General features: G+C 52.1%; 1 protein-coding gene across 1 annotated transcript; it reads left to right on the top strand.

Annotated features, from left to right (window-relative positions):
• Positions 1-434: 434 nt before the first annotated feature.
• NMUR1 (neuromedin U receptor 1) lies at positions 435-7,424 on the top strand. Its single transcript, XM_001140471.5, has 3 exons — positions 435-1,180; positions 2,542-3,436; positions 6,120-7,424. The coding sequence occupies exons 1-3, from the start codon at positions 1,178-1,180 to the stop codon at positions 6,500-6,502; spliced, it is 1,281 nt and encodes a 426-aa protein (XP_001140471.2). The 5' UTR covers positions 435-1,177; the 3' UTR covers positions 6,503-7,424.
• Positions 7,425-16,818: the final 9,394 nt, after the last annotated feature.

Raw genomic sequence — 16,818 nt, 5'->3', positions numbered from 1 at the left:
AGTGTGATTCTGGGGCATGGGGCTCTCCAGAGGGCGTTTGTCAAACATGAGGATTTCTGGGCCTTGCCCAGGCTAAGGAGACAAAACTCTGGGCAAAGGCCCCGGAACCAGCATTTTACTCTGTGTGATCCGTCATTTCTAGGGTCCCTAGAAGTTTCTGATGAAACAGCTTCCAGCTAAGGAGCTGATTGCAGGACTAGGGAGTGGGAGCAGGTGAGGCACTGGGATTTGCATGTGGGCAGTGTGGGGGAGCAGGAGGCTGTGGCTGGGCATTCTTAACCCTTCCCTAAATTCCCTCCATCCTTGTCTATACCCCCACCCTTGGTACAGTGATGGGGGCAGAAGAACATTTGAACGGATAAGGGGGACAGTATTTGGGGCTGAGGACAATGGTGAGGAGAGGGTGGCCCAGGGAGGCAGGTGAGGAGTGGGGAGGTCCACCACCAGGCTAGACTTTGGTGTGCTCTTTTTCAGAAGGCAGTGGGGGGGCCCCAAGGAAGGGTTTCGAGGGGGTAATGGTCGTTGGTGGCTGTGGGAGGATGGACTGGAGGGAGAATAGGGGGCTCTTGCCCAGTCCTGCAGGGCCGAGCGCCTGGACTCAGGGACTGGAGGCCCCGAAGGGAGCAGCGGGTGAGAGGGGCTGCGGAGGCTGCAATCATGGGCCTTGGGACGGAAGAAGAGGCCTGGAGCCTGGGAGGATGAACCGCACCGGGGCATGTCGACTTCAAGGGGCTGGTGGGCCGTCCCTGTCCTTGGAGGTGGGTCTGAATGGGGGGCAGGAGGAGCTGGAGGCCGCAGGGAACCGTGACGGCGTTAAGCTAAACTCAGCACGCTGGAGGGCGGGAATCACATGTGAGCCCCAGGTCTCTCGGGCTCCTCCTCTGCGGCTCTCTGACGCTCAGTTTTCTCATCTGTAAAACGGGTTGTTGTGAGGGTTCCGTCAGATAACGCTGCTTGTGGAAGCGTCGCCTCCGACGGCCGCGTCCTCCGCCAGTGCGGGAGGGGGCGCCGCCCGGGCTGCGGGGACTGCACTGCCCCCTGGCGGCGTTCCCGGCCGGACAGGCGGGGCGTCGGGGCGCGGGCTGGGGCCGCTGTCAGTCAGTCCACTGGCTCCCGCGCCGCGTCTGTGTCCGTCGCTCGGAGGGTGAAAGCCGGGGTCTCGCGGGCCGCAGGCCGCATGGTAGGTGCGCAGGCGCCGGCGTGGGCTAGGGCGCGGCAGCTGGGCCGGGGCTCGGTGTGGGCAGGGTCGTCCTAGGGCGGGAAGGGTCCGAGGGCTCCGTCGGGGCGCCCCCCGTCCCTGCCACCGGGGAGCCTCGCAACTTCTCGGGTCATTTGTGTCTTCCGGCCAGGGGCGCCGGGGGGCTGCGGGCTTGCGACCCTTCCTCGAGGACCAGGGCGCCTCCCTCGAGGACCAGGGCGCCTCCCTTGAACCCGGGCTGGCGCCTGCGCGTTCCCAACTGGTTCCCGAGGCTCCCGCGCTGCTGTGCAGCGGGGGTGAGGGCGGGCGGGAGGAAGGGTGTGGGGCTCAATAGAGGAGAGGGAACCCCAGAACTGGCAGTGCCAAGGGCGTCAAATATGGAGACTGAACAGTTCAGGTGACAGAAAACAGAAAAAAGAATCAACTTGTGGATGAAGCATTTGTAGTGTTTAGCCTTGACACTCCCTCACTTGACTCTCATAGTGACTGGGTCCCCAGAGCAAGGGGGTGATCCCCGTGCCCTTCCGTATGCCAGGCAGGCCCTGTGTTAATGCCTTTAATGGATTAAACTCCCTGGATCCTCCTAATAGGGAAACAGCCTCAGAGAGGTTACCTCGCTAAAGGTCACACAGCCTGGAACTGGGGAGGCTGGATTCGAATCCAGGCAGTTGCTTCCTGAGCGCTTGCTCTTGAAGACCCTGCAATACCAGGCATTGTGCCCATTTTACAGATGCCCAAACGAGTGCCTCATCTAGCATCATTGCTTGAAAGAGGAGACACCCAAGATCTGTCATTTACTCAAAGGTTCCAATAGATCATGAAATTTAAAATCAAAACCCCATGTGTTTTTTTTTTTTTAATGTAGATTTTTACTTTTTCGTTGTTTGCTTTTTGTTTTTTTGAGACAGGGTCTTTCTCTGTTGCCCAGGCTGGAGTCCGGTGGCACAATCTCCGCTCACTGCAACCTCTGTCTCCTGGGTTCAAACAATTCTCCCGCCTCAGCCTCCCAAGTAGCTGGAATTACAGGCGTGTGCTACCACGCCCGGCTACTTTTTGTATTGTTAGTAGAGACGGGGTTTCACCATATTGGCCAGGCTGGTCTTGAACTCCTGATCTCAAGTGATCCGCCTGCCTCGACCAAAGTGTTGGGATTACAGGTGTGAGCCACTGCACCAAGCTTATTTTTACATCTCTGACTTGTGGATGGAAGAGTTTTTTCTTTCTCAGTGGTGCCTAAAATAACGGTCATCATAGCGCTAATGTCACCTTTGGCTTGATGAGTGAGGACAGAGCCAGCATTCCCTGAATGATCTTTCTGGGCATCTCTCCCCTCTGTTCCACAGACTCCTCTCTGCCTCAATTGCTCTGTCCTCCCTGGAGACCTGTACCCAGGGGGTGCAAGGAGCCCCATGGCTTGCAATGGCAGTGCGGCCAGGGGGCACTTTGACCCTGAGGACTTGAACCTGACTGACGAGGCACTGAGACTCAAGTACCTGGGGCCCCAGCAGACAGAGCTGTTCATGCCCATCTGTGCCACATACCTGCTGATCTTCGTGGTAGGCGCTGTGGGCAATGGGCTGACCTGTCTGGTCATCCTGCGCCACAAGGCCATGCGCACGCCTACCAACTACTACCTCTTCAGCCTGGCCGTGTCGGACCTGCTGGTGCTGCTGGTGGGCCTGCCCCTGGAGCTCTATGAGATGTGGCACAACTACCCCTTCCTGCTGGGCGTTGGTGGCTGCTATTTCCGCACGCTACTGTTTGAGATGGTCTGCCTGGCCTCAGTGCTCAACGTCACTGCCCTGAGCGTGGAACGCTATGTGGCCGTGGTGCACCCGCTCCAGGCCAGGTCCATGGTGACGCGGGCCCATGTGCGCCGAGTGCTTGGGGCCGTCTGGGGTCTTGCCATGCTCTGCTCCCTGCCCAACACCAGCCTGCACGGCATCCGGCAGCTGCACGTGCCCTGCCGCGGCCCAGTGCCAGACTCAGCTGTTTGCATGCTGGTCCGCCCACGGGCCCTCTACAACATTGTAGTGCAGACCACCGCGCTGCTCTTCTTCTGCCTGCCCATGGCCATCATGAGCGTGCTCTACTTGCTCATTGGGCTGCGACTGCGGCGGGAGAGGCTGCTGCTCATGCAGGAGGCCAAGGGCAGGGGCTCTGCAGCAGCCAGGTCCAGATACACCTGCAGGCTCCAGCAGCACGATCGGGGCCGGAGACAAGTGACCAAGATGCTGTGTAAGTGTCACGGCTGGGAAGAGGGGCTGAGCCAGGCACTGGGTATGAGTTTGGGGCTCCTGGGGCCTGGGAGAAGGGGCTGAGTATCTGGGTTTATGGGGGACGAGGAACTCCTCTAGTCTCGTGTGTGTGTGTGTGTGTGTGTGTGTCTGAGTTGCACTCCTGTGTACTCATTTAGATTACCCTACTAGAATCTTACACCAAAAATACCTGTTAATGGCTAACGGTAGGATTGTGTAATTTGTGGAGTCCAGTGCAACATGAAAATTCAGGGTCCCTTTTTCAAAAATGAATAAGAATGTCAAGACAGCAACAACAGAGCATTAAACCAAGCCCAGGACCCTGCTAAACTTGGGGCCCTGGCTCTGGAACCAAAACACAGAAAGGGCAGGGCATGTGGTTGGGCTCCAGGATGACAGAAAATGGGATCTGGACCCTCCAGGTCTCAGGTCTCTCCTCTTCTTTTTTTTTTTTGAGACAGGGTCTTGCTCTGTCACTCAGGCTGTGGTGTGACCACGGCTCACTGCAGCCTCAACCTCCCAGGCTCAAGCGATCCTCCTACCTCACTCAGCCTCCTAAGTAGCTGGGGCTACAGGCACGTGCCACCATGCCCAGCTAATTTTTTCATTTTTGTAGAGACGGGGTCTCACTATGTTGCCAGAGCGGATCTTGAACTCCTGGTCTCAAGTGATCCTCCCACCTCAGCCTCCCAAAGTGCTGGGATTACAGGCATAAGCCATTGCACCCGGCTCTCTTTGGTTATTAACGTGTCTTGGCCTTGTTCTTCTCGGCAGCAGCCTGTGAGGCATGGCCACCGGCACGCCATCTTCTTTCCTGAGGAACTGCTGTCTTTCCTTAGAGATGAGTGAAAAATCCCAAGAAGGATTCTGATGGGCGTGGCCTAGGTCATGCCCCACCTCCTGAGCCAGAGTGGCAGGATGCCGAGGTGCACAGCCCCCAGTGGAACTACACAGTGAGATCTGGGGGGAGCAAAGTCCCCCAGAGAAGGGGAGGAGGGTGCTGGAGAGGCCAGGTGCTGAATTTCCCCCATGCCATGTCTGCGGTTCCCTGGGAACCGCAGGAGTGACCATTTGTCTAAACAGCCCCATCCCGAGGCGTGTCTGTGAAGGCCGGGCTCAAGGCACAAGGGATCAGGCCAGAGACCTGCGGATTAGGGCAGGCCAAGGTACTGGGATGAGGCTCTGGATCTCTGTGGCCTGGACCTGGCTCTTTTTCAAAAGCTGTGGCCCTGGGGAAGCAAGACAAACTGATACTAAGCTGATCAAAGATCCGCCCCATCCACCTACCTGCATCCCAGCTCAGCCCCACCTCAGCAGAGCCTGAATCAGGCCAGTGGGGTGAGCCAGGTCAGCAGAGGGCCACTGAGACTTTGGACAGAGCCAGCTAACTGGGGGCCACCCCATCTCCAGAGTGACTCGCTCCTCTCGCCCCTCAGACACCGTCCCAGAGCTCAGTCTCTTGTGCAGCTCCTGAAACGGGGCTGACCCCAGAGCTATGTGCATGCCTCCCAGCTCTGCACGGTGAAGCCTGTGCTCGGGACCAGCTGCCCACTGCTGCCCTGCCTCCTGCCTACTACCTCGTCCCCTCCCTGAAAACATGGGTGGGCAGAGTCTGCAGTAGGTGCTTAGCTGGGGTGGCTCACCCCTGGAAGGTGGGCTTCCTGCTTGCTGGCCTTCTCTCTTCCCTCCCTCCCTCCCTTGTCCACTTTCCGATGGCCCTCTGTGCACCAGGCCAGGGGCCAGGGAGGTTGTGAGCAACGTCCTTTTTGAAATCTGGGATTATGAGGAAAACCATGCTAAGGTATGATGGGGAAGATACTGCCCAGGAAAGCTAGTGAGTTGCAGCAGCAAACCCAAGAAACAAAAATCACAGCTGACCCTGTGGCAGAGACCCAGGGAAGGGCATAGTTGGGTAAGAACAAGGCAGGAGGGATTTGGGGAGAAAGAGTGAAGGTTTGCCAAACTCTCCTACCTTTTGTTAGGGAGGGGGTGGGCAAGGGCCTGGCAAGTAAGATGGGGGGCAGGTTAGTGCAGGGCAAGACATTCAGATGGGCCTTGGGGAGCTGGGGGCTGGAGCTGAAAAGGCCGGGGCCAAGGCAGGCAGTGTGTGTGTGCGTGCATGTGTGTGTCTGTGTGTGTGCATGCATGTGTGTGTGTGTGTGCATGCGTGTGTGTGTCTCACTCTCCCTGGCCCCATGACCTCCGGTCTGCCGCTCTCTGAGCACGTGCCCCATTCTTCTTTTCTGTACTTATGCATCAGCAAGCATGGCCCCCAAGTGGGCATCCAGAGTGGCCCTAGCCCCACAGCTTGTATCACCCCAGAAGCTCAACAGCCACAGCTAAGTGTCACCCAATTTCATATTCCAGGGTGAGAGAATCTGATTGGGCCGGCTGGGCTTAGGTGTCCACACCTGGTCCAATTGGCTGTGGTCAGAGGCAGGGATATGCCCCATTGCCCACAGTCAGTGACCATGGTGAGGGCAGCCTCTCTGAGAGAGGCATGGCCAGAACAGGCAAATTTCCAGAAACTTCCACCTGGGTGATAGGTGAGGGTGGCCTGTGGGATAGGAGAGGATGTGAAAATGGGTGACCCAAACTGAAGCCCAGGAAGGCAGCTGAGGGGCCTCGGGCGGGCACTCGGCCTCCCTTCTCTGTCCCTGCAGTTGTCCTGGTCGTGGTGTTTGGCATCTGCTGGGCCCCGTTCCACGCCGACCGCGTCATGTGGAGCGTCGTGTCACAGTGGACAGATGGCCTGCACCTGGCCTTCCAGCACGTGCACGTCATCTCCGGCATCTTCTTCTACCTGGGCTCGGCGGCCAACCCCGTGCTCTATAGCCTCATGTCCAGCCGCTTCCGAGAGACCTTCCAGGAGGCCCTGTGCCTCGGGGCCTGCTGCCATCGCCTCAGACCCCGCCACAGCTCCCACAGCCTCAGCAGGATGACCACAGGCAGCACCCTGTGTGATGTGGGCTCCCTGGGCAGCTGGGTCCACCCCCTGGCTGGGAACGATGGCCCAGAGGCGCAGCAAGAGACCGATCCATCCTGAGTGGAGCCTCAAAGTGGCTTCACCTGGAGGGGCCAGAGGGTCACCTGGAGCTGGGGAGACACATCTGCCTTCCTCTGCAGGGATGCCTTCACGTACTGTCCCTAGTTCAGCCTAGAAATTCTGACCAGCACCTCAGTTTCCCTCAGAGGGAAACAGCAGGAGGAGGGATCCCTGACTGCTGAGGACTCACACTGACCAGACGCCACACCTTGTGCTTCTTATCCCTCCACTGCCACTCCCCCAGTTCAAATCCTTACCCTGCAGAAATATCACAGTTAGCTGGGGCTCAGCAGTCCTCCCTCTGGGGACTCCCTGCCACCACTGCCAGTTTCTGAAACGGTCCCACTGGGTCCTCACTGTCCTTCCCAGTTCCTGTTCAGGTTCTGGCAGGGGCCCAGGGATCCAGGGGACCTGGTTCCAATCTCAGCCCTGCTGTCACCACCTTGTCATGCGCCATCAAGCATATCAGTCTACCTTTCTTTTTTTTTGAGACAGAGTCTCACTCTGTCGCCCAGGCTAGAGTGCAGTGGCGCGATTTTGGCTCACTGCAACCTCCGCCTCCCGGGTTCAAGCGATTCTCCTGCCTCAGCCTCCCGAGTAGCTGGGACTACAGGCGAGCCCCAGCATGCCCAGCTAATTTTTTTTAATTTTTAGTAGAGACGGGGTTTCACCATGTTGGCCAGGCTGGTCTCAAACTCTTGACCTCAGGTGATCCGCCGACCTCGGCCTCCCAAAGTCCTCGGATTACAGGCATGAGGCACCACACCCGGCCAATCAGTCCACCTTTCTAGGCCTTGGTTCCTTGCCTGAAAAATGAAAGAGGCGCTGGCTTTCCACAGTGTCATGCTTTGGCACTTTAGCTATGGTTTTCTTTCTGTGTGTGTGTAAGCCACTGCTTATAATAAAACCAACAATACCCTCAGACTGAAAGGGCGGAAGTTATTATCTGCATCTTTATCAACCCCAAGCCCCACTTCCTCCCTGACCTCCCCATGCCCTCCCCAGCCTCTCCCAGCACAAGTGGGGCAAAGCCAGCATGCAAGCAGACCCCACCACCACAGCCCACCTCCGTCCTCACATACGTGCAGGCTGGCTCGGGAGTCCAGTGAGCAGAGCATTGGACTTGGCTGGCCAGAGGGTCTCTGAGGGCAAGAGACATGGCCAACCAAGGGCAAGGAGTGACCCTGTGGAGGGTTCTGCCGAACTCAATGCAGTGAGAAGAGGGACAGGGACAAGTAGTCCTTGAAACTGAGCCCCATTCTGAATCCCTGCAGGCCAAGTCATTGCTCAGCCAGGACTCAGTTCATGGAGGAAACTTGTCCTGCTGCAGTCCTGAGTCTTGTCCTCCTGAGAGGAAGCCCTGGCTTCCATGGCTGAGAGCTGGAGGATGACCTTCGGTGGGTCTGTCTGGGTTCTCCCTGCAGACAGCTTCCTAGCTCATGCCCATAGCTCATGCTCCCTGCCGAGAAAGTGGAGGACGTGGTACAGGGTTGCAGATGTTTAGTTTTAAAAATTCAATTATAAAAATAATAAATGCTCATGATAGAAAATTTGGAAAGTGCAAATAAGCAAAAATGAAAACAATTTTAAAAATGTAAAACCTCTCTTGCCAGGGAATAGGGGGAAGGGCAAGTGAGGAGTTCTTTAATGGGTGAAGAGTTTCAGTTTTGCAAAATGAAAAAGTTCTGGAGATCAGTTGTGCAACAATATGAATATACGTAACAATACTGAACTATACACTGAAATGGTTAAGATGGTACATTTTATGTTATGTGTATTTTACCACAATTTTTATAAAAAGAGGATTAAATCTAAAGGAAAGAAAAAATTAAAACCACCCATAACTTTACTCTGAAGCAGTAACAGTGGCATGTTTCCTCCTAGTGATGTGTCATATGGTGGTTTTATTTTATATACACAATACACATACGCAATTTTGTATCTGGCCTTTTGTCCAGTGGATGTTCTATCCAAGCTCACGCTTGCACTCATTTGACTCATGGGATCCACTCTGATGGGCCTTGGCCAGCCCCAGGGGAGTAGGACTCGCATAAACCATCTGGGTGAATTCCCAGATGCTGGCCAGGAAGGCCTGGATGCCCCCTGCCTACTAAGTCCCTGGCTCGGGGGAGGAAGAGCCATCCTGTCAGTCCTGCCCAGTGGACAAGTTCTGGGAGAAGCACAGGGGCTCCCGGACAGAGAGCAACAGAGGCTGGGGGTGGGGAGTGGGGACACTGAGGACAATGGGAGAAAATGGGAGAAGTGGGGACCTCGTGGAGGCCAGAGAGTGGATGAGGGAGCTGAGGGGAGGCTGGTTGACGGAGGTGGTTTCCTCAGTGGGGGGCCCTGAGCCTGCCCTGACTTGAATGCACACAGTCAAGCCCTGAGTGGGGACAGCTCCTAAGAAGTGGGCCTTGGGGGAGGGTGGGGGATAGGGGAGGGGAGTGACTGCAGGGGCAGGGAGATTCTGCAGAGAAAGGAGCCTGTGAAAAGCTGTGCAGAGCTGTGAGCACCTGAGTGCTGCCCCTGAGCTCCCAGGGAAGTAGCCTTGGGGTGGGAGGGGGAGATGCCGGATCCCAAACTGCAGGCTGGACCCTGAAGTTGTTTCTCAAGACCAGCTCTGGACTCCCAGAGGCCTGCTTCAACCACAGTCAGAGGCACCTCATGCTCGAGGCACCCTGGACAGCACTATGAAGGGCCTCCATGTGCAGGCAGCAAGCGGACGGGCAGTGGGGTTGTTAGAAGGGTGCCCCTCTGGGCCAGGTGTGGTGGCTCATGCCTGTAATCCCAGCTCTTTGGGAAGCCAAGGCAGGTGGATCACCTGAGCTCAGGAGTTCAAGACCAGTCTAGGCAACATGGCGAAACCCCCATCTCTACAATACACACACACAAAAAGTAGCCAGGTGTGGTGGCATACACCTGTGTCCCAGCTACTTGGAAGGCTGAGGTGGGAAAATCACCTGAGCCCAGGAGGTCGAGGCTGCAGTAAGCCAAAATTGTGCTACTGTACTCCAGCCTGGGCAAATTGGAGTGAGGCCCTGTCTCAAAAAAAAAAAAAAAAAAAAAGAGAGAAAAAAAAAAGAAGGGTGCCCCTTTGTGAGCACCATGTATGTCTCCGCAGCATGTCAGCAACAGGTCCTGTCAGTCACTGGTTCCCATGGAAAACGGGAATAGCAGATCTGAACTCAGCCCTTGAGAAACAGGGATGGCAACGGAAAGGGCAGAAGCAAGACCTGGCAAAAGCACCAGTCATGCTGGGGCTGCATTCTCCTTGGTCCCCAGTGCTACTCCCAGGTCAGGAGGCCTCCATGCTTCTCAAAGTATCTAGCTCATCTGGGGCTCAAGTCACCTCCCCTTCCGACTGAGGTCACCACATCCCTCCTCCTCCTGCGGAGTTCAGGCCCTTTCTACTTCCCCTCTTCTCCACTCCTGCTGCTTTCCTGGGTGACGTCAGAGTCCATGGGTGACCCCACTGCTGCCCTGGGTGCCAGCTACTGATGGTTCCTGCAGCTCTGGAGACCCCACCCCAGTCTCCTAGCCCCTTGGTCACATCCTCACTCCCAGTGCCTCCAGGTGCTCTCCCATTTCAGAAAGTGTGAGCTCTTGACTGCTACTGCCTCTATCCTGCTCTCTGCTCCTATGACACATTTATTCTTTTATTTTTGTTTGAGATGGGGTCTTGCTTGGTCACCCAGACAGGACTGCAGTGGCACAAACATGACTCACTGCAGCAGTCAACCTGCTCGCCTCAAGCAATCCTCCCACCTCAGCCTCTCAAGTAGGACCACAGGTACACATCACCATGCCTGGCTAATTGTTTTTCTTGTGTTGTAGAGGCACCATCTCGCCATGTTGCCCAGGCTGGTTTGAAACTCCTGGGCTCAAGCAATCTGCCCACCCTTGGCCTCTTAAAGTACTGGGATTACAGGCGGGAGCCACTGCATCCGGCCATATTTATTCTTTAACCTCATCTAGACTTCCAGGTTCTAGACAGCTTTCTCCCAATCCATCAGCCTCCTCTGAGCTTCACTTCTTTTCTGATCCCACCATCAGTTAATCTACCCTACTCTGCCAGCGTTCCTGAGGGTGAGTACACTGGAATAATTCTTCGCTTCTCAGAAAAAGTCTTAATTTCCTTGAAAATTGAAAGTCCAAGATTAGTCTCATCAACAAACAAAGCTGCATATGCCTACCCTTCCTTCTGTTAGGCATCTACTCAGCAAAGGTAAAGTGTGTAGCACTGCACATCTGTTCTCTTCATTACCAGGTGGCATTTCCAGATCATTCCTGGCATCTGGGAGCCTATCTCATTTTTGTACACTTCTCCAAGTCTTCCCCTTTCCCTATTCTTGTCTTCTAATGGATCCATCAGGTTCTTGTTCCAAATTTCCTTGTAGCGTGCTGGCTTCAGCAGCACATATACCAAATTTCCTTGTAGAGAGGAGTTGCCTTGTGGGGGAGAGGGGGCACACCCTAGCATGTGAACTCCTTTCTTATTGGGGGGAATCTCTCACTGTGTGACTCAGTGGAAGACTAAGCCCAGTCTCCCACTTACAGGGGTGAAAGAGTTCTGGACACTCTCCACTGCTGACATCTATTGGTACATGATGGACCAAGCCAGCTGGGTGACCCAACGTGGGACCTGTATCTGGAGCAAATGACACTAAGACGCACAACAACAGGGGCAGGCGTGTCCAGGGGCAGCAGCACTGACAGCAGTATCCTGCCCAGTCTGTCTTGGGTTCCGCCCTTTTTCTCAGCCAGGTTTTCCTGCCTTCCTGTTGATATTTGAGCTACTGAGAGCATTTCAATAAGTTCTTTTTCTGCTGAAGTTGGCTGGAGTCATTTGCAACCAAGAACCTTAACTGATCTATCCACTGGCTTGAAGGTTACACATTCTGTTTGTTCTACTAGCAGTTATCTTTACAGTTTCTAAGATTAGCAAATATTATTGATTTCTTTTAAACTGCAAACTATAGTCTGTAATATTCTGTAATTATTCTAATCCCCCTCCTCCTCCTGGCAGGAAAAATGAGGACAGATTTCAGAATTTGATCCTAGAAACATACGTACACTATTTTATTTTATTTTATCTTATCTTCTTATCTTATTTTATACAGACAGGGTCTCACTATGTTGCCCAGGCCGGTCTTGAATTCCTGGGCTCAAATGATCCTCCTGCCTTGGCCTCCCAAAGTGCTGGGATTACAGGCAAGAGCCACTGCGCCTGGCTCATACTTACATTTTTCTAACAGTCTAAACCTCTTCAGCACAAGAAAAGAACCCCAGTGTGCTTCTAACACACTGAGTTAGTAGAGTGGAGTGTGGAGGTGGTGAGCAAGGACTCTCTGGTTGGGCTGCCCAGCTGTGACTCCTGGTTCTGCTGCTAATTATCCTTACATGTCAGAATGACCTAAGGCCAAAGTCAGACTGGACTGAGAGGTACTGACATTTCTAAAGAAAGAATGTACAATCTGCCTGCACACAAATGAGACTCAGAGGCAAACACTGACAGTCTGCAACATCGTTCCAAATGGTGTCCAGGTTTCTAAATCTACAAGGTGTAGTCTGAGGGTGGTGGTGACTCTCTAAAGTAAATGTTCTTTCTGTGGCCCCTTCAAGGCAATACCCCAACCTAACATTCAAGTTTCTGCACAAGGCAGGGCAGGAAAACTGGGGACTGGGCAGGATCAAAGTCCTGACGCATAGGTGCGGGACAGTGGGGACTCAGGGAAGGCGAACTTGGGTAAGTGTGCCCTGGTCAATAAGAAGAGGCCATGGGCTGGAATTAGACTGAAGAGCCTGGAAGCTGCAGCCACATCCTATGGAACATCCACAAGAGTTTCTGGAATCTTTTAATCTAACATTCAAGCCCCTTCTTCAGCTCTAAGCAACACAGGCATCATTCATCCAACATTTATTGAGCACCAACCATGTGCCAGGCACTTTTCAAGGCTGAGGCGGGGTGAAGGAGAGGGCAGATAAACATACTGGCATATAAGTGCTTTGACAGCTGGAACTCAGGCATCGAAGAGAGGCACCTGCCCCAGCCGAGGGAAGGCTTCCAGGAGGAGGTGATGTGCCCAAGTCCTGGGGAGAAGGGTCTGACTGGCCCCTGAGCTTTGGCCAGGGAAGCAGTTCCACCAAAACTGAATCAGGGGAGGAGGTGGAGAGCCTAAAGGGAATGAGGGATGTCAGGAGGCAGAATGAACACTGGACAGGCACACACAAAAGCAAAGCAACTGAGGTCCACTATCATCACTGCTGGCGTGTGGACTTCCCTGGCCACCCTTCCTGGAACTTGGACTTGGAACCTTCCCTCCAGTCTTTCTCCCTGTTCGTCTCACCTCCTTTAGATGTGTTCAGGCAGGATTTCTTTTATTTGCATTTCAGGAAATTTGAAAAAAGTACAAAAAACCACCAAAAAAAATTACTTCCATTCCCAACACCCAAATTAACTGCTGTTAACATTCTGGCAATTTGATTCCATCATTTTCCTGCATATTACCCCCCTTCAATTTAATGAGTAGGCTGGGCGCGGTGGCTCATGCCTATAATCCCAGCACTTTGGGAGGCTGAGGCAGGCGGATCGCCTGAGGTCAGGAGTTCAAGACCAGCATGGCCAACATGGCAAAACCCTGTCTCTACTAAAAATACAAAAATTAGCTGTGCGTGGTGGCACGCGCCTGTAATTCCAACTACTCAGGAGGCTGAGACAGGAGAATCACTTGAACCGAGGAGGCAGAGGTTGCAGTAAGCTGAGATCGTGCCACTGCACTCCAGCCTGGGTAACAGAGCAAGATTCCGTCTCAAAAAAAAAAAAAAAATTTAATGAGTAACAGATTATCCCCAATCATTTGCTTTGTAAAACAACACTGCTGGCCAGGCGCGGTGGCTCATGCCTGTAATCCCAGCACTTTGGGAGGCCAAGGTGGGCAGATCATCTGAGGTCAGGAGTTCAAGACCAGCCTGGCCAACACGGTGAAACCCCATCTCTACTAAAAATACAAAAAGTTAGCTGGGTGTGGTGGCAGATGCCTGTAATCCCAGCTACTGGGGAGGCTGAAGCAGGAGAATCACTTGAACCTGGGAGGCGGAGGTTGCAGTGGGCCAAGATCGTGCCATTGCACTCCAGCCTGGGCAACAAGAGGGAAACTCTGTCTCAAAAAACCAAAAAACCAAAAACCAAAGACAAAAACAAACAAAAAAAGGCCTAAAATGATCTAGTGGAAGGTTGATCGTTATCCTGGATGGATCAAGCTGGCAACACTCAAATTGTCTGATCAATTTTAACACCACTGAATGTGGAACAACCAGATCTGAAGTGGTTAAGTGCCCCCTAGAGGGACATTACAGAAGTACACAGCACCAAAAAGAATTCTTGCAAAACAGCTGAACCTGAATCTAACCAAGCCTCTAGTTTACAAAAACACTGATGAAGGAATATGGTAAAGAACCACAAGATTGTCAACCAAGTCCAGATTAGAGACAATTCTACAGGACAACTGACAGTTTCTCCAACAAATAAAAGGCGTTTTTAAAGGGGAGGTTCTCGATTATAGGTTTTCAAAAGATTTAACGGCCAGGCGTGGTGGCTCATGCCTGTAATCCCAGCACTTTGGGAGGCTAAGGTGGGAGGATCACTTGGGCCCAGGAGTTTGAGACCAGCCTGGGTAACAGAAGGCAATCTCTTCTCTACAAAAAATGAAAAATAAAGAAAATTGGCCTGGTGTGGTGGTGCACCAGCTACTTGGGAGGCTGAGGTGGGAGGACTGCTTGAGTCCAGGAGGTCGAAGTGAGCCAAGATTTAGCCACTGCACAGCCTGGTGACCGAGGGAGACTCCATCTCAAAATTTTTTTTTAAAAAGAGACATATCAACTAAATGTAATGTGTAGATATTTTAAAATCCTAATTCAAAACAAACCAACAATTAAAAGACACTTTTTATTTTTGTTTTTTAAAGACAGGGTCTCACTTTGTTACCTAGGTTGGAGCACAGTGGTGGGATCACTGTAGCCTCAAACTCCTGGTGGGCTCAAGTGATCCTCCTGTCTCAGCCTCCTGTGTAGCTGGGACTACTGGCACACACCCAGATAATTTTTTTTTTTTTGGTAGAAATGAGATCTCGCTGTGTTGCCCAGGCTGGTCTCAAACTCCTGGCTTCAAGCAGGAGGATCCCTTGACCCCAGGAGTTCAAGACCAGGCTGGGCAACATGGCAAAAGTCCATCTCTACAGAAACAACAACACCCCCCCAAAAAAAACCCCCAAAATTAACCAGTGCATGCCTGTGGTCCCAGCTACTCAGGAGGCTGAGGCGGGAGGATTGCTTGAGCCTGGGAGGTCAAGGCTGCAGTGAGCCATGATGGCACCACTGCACTCCAGCCTGGGTGAGAGCAAGTTCTTGTCTCAAACAACAACAACAACAACAAAAAACTCCCAAAGTTTGCAATAAAGATTAACGTATATGTCTCTCCAGCAGTTTGAATGCTCTCTAGGTTAGACACATGCAAGTGGATTTGCTAAAGGAAGGAATGAGTATTTTTACCTTTACTAAAACTACCAAATTTCTCTCCAAGTGTTTGTAACAATTTGCCCTTTCACCAGTTTCTCCACAATCCCAAACACTCGTAATTTCTGTCACTCTGACAGATAAAGTATCTTATTAAGTTGCATTTCCCTAATGGTTGTATAGTTGAGCATGTCTTCATATCTTTGCCACTCAAATTTCTCCTGAAAATGGCTTTTCATATCCTTCAGCCATTTTTTTTCTTGATTTGTATTTCATTCATATTACAATATTAAATTTGTTTTGTATATGTTACAAATATTTCTAATTTGTTCCTTATGTTTTAAATTGGTTTATAGAAACTCCTGCATCCAGAAGTTGTAAATTGTAATGTGGTCAAATCTGTCATCATTTCGTTGGTAGGGGAGAAAATATTTTCCTCTCCCATCTTAAGGGTTATGGCTGACACCCCTATAACAAGGTTAATGAGAGAAAGGCATAACAAATTTAAAGTCTTATGTGACACAGGAACCTTAAGAAACGAAGACCCCATGACCTAAAGAAAACTGTATTTTTATGCTAAGTCTGATGAAAGAAGTAGATAGTTGTGCAGAAACATGATTGGACAAAAGGGGCATCATCTAATGGTCATACATAGGGGTGGGAGGAGACTTCGGCATGGCCCGTTGGCTCAGATTCTTTCTTGCGTCTCTGCATGACACTTCTCCTCCCCAGGTATGGCGCAAGACTCCTCTGGAATGAGGGTCTTACAACCTACTTCACATGAGGTAGACCAGTGAATTCCTTTATGACCCTGCTTTATGGGAGGGAGCAGATTACAGAGACCTTGCTTCTGTGGTTTTCTCAACTGCCAAGGTGCCATATTTTGGCACATTTATGGATTTTGCTTGTGACTTATCCTGTCCTTGTTATTGATTTTAATAATACTTCCTGGCAGGCAGTGGTGATTCAATTTGCTAATACTTTATTTGAACCCTGCATCTGTTCTTAAATGAAATGGGCTTTTGCCTTTTCTTCAGTTGTTCTTGATCAGATATATATAATATTTTCTTAAAATATTTGGGCTAATCTCATAAAGTTAGCTAGGTAACAAGAGTTTGGTGAGGTACCAAATCTAAAACAGGTAGGCAGATTGTTTTTTCTATTCTCATTCTTTCCCAGTTTGGGTCTTTCTGAAGCTAGGATAAGGCCAGGGCTCCTTACTCAAGATCACCCTTCCCTATACCCCAAACACACACAATATCCCCAAAGTGTCACTGTTCAAGTTCCAACATGGGGCTAACTCCGAGGAGCTTGATCCTCCTACTGGGGCTACTGGTGTTAATGGCCATGAGGCCTTGTGAGAGCACATGTTCATGACAGTCCAACTCAAAAAACTACGAGAGTATTAAGTGATGGAGAATTAAACCTTAACTACCGAGCCTTAACTTCTTTAAATGAAAAATGAAACTTTTACCATCTAAGTCACACGTGTGTTTTGAGACGTCCATGATAAAATTTTGAAAAAGCACCCAGTACGCTGGGTGGCACAAACACGCAGCGGGCGAGGGCCCCTACAGCAGCGACAGCCTTAACGGAGTGACCCTCAGCTGTCGTCTCAGTGCCTCCTTCACGGCTGGAAACGGCGAGGACGCTAACATAGCCCTCACTGGGCGGGACGCGACTTAAACGGTTTAACGACCCCGAGCGCTGGGGTCCGTAAGGGCGCCGGCACACGCGCCCTTACGGACTGGTCGCTTTTAATGACTGCTATTCACTTTCCGACTGCCCCTCCGCCATGGAGCGTC

This window comes from Pan troglodytes, chromosome 13 (assembly GCF_028858775.2).
Source record: "Pan troglodytes isolate AG18354 chromosome 13, NHGRI_mPanTro3-v2.0_pri, whole genome shotgun sequence".
NCBI classification, from domain to species: Eukaryota; Metazoa; Chordata; class Mammalia; order Primates; family Hominidae; genus Pan; species Pan troglodytes.
The sequence above is the reverse complement of the archived record's forward strand: the minus strand, read 5'-3'. Positions and strand labels throughout refer to the sequence as shown.

Excerpts from the sequence above, each read along its gene's own strand:
- NMUR1 (XM_001140471.5), top strand. Across the intron at positions 3,437-6,119 it reads ACAAGTGACCAAGATGCTGT|TTGTCCTGGTCGTGGTGTTT; the intron begins GTAAGTGTCACG and ends CTGTCCCTGCAG.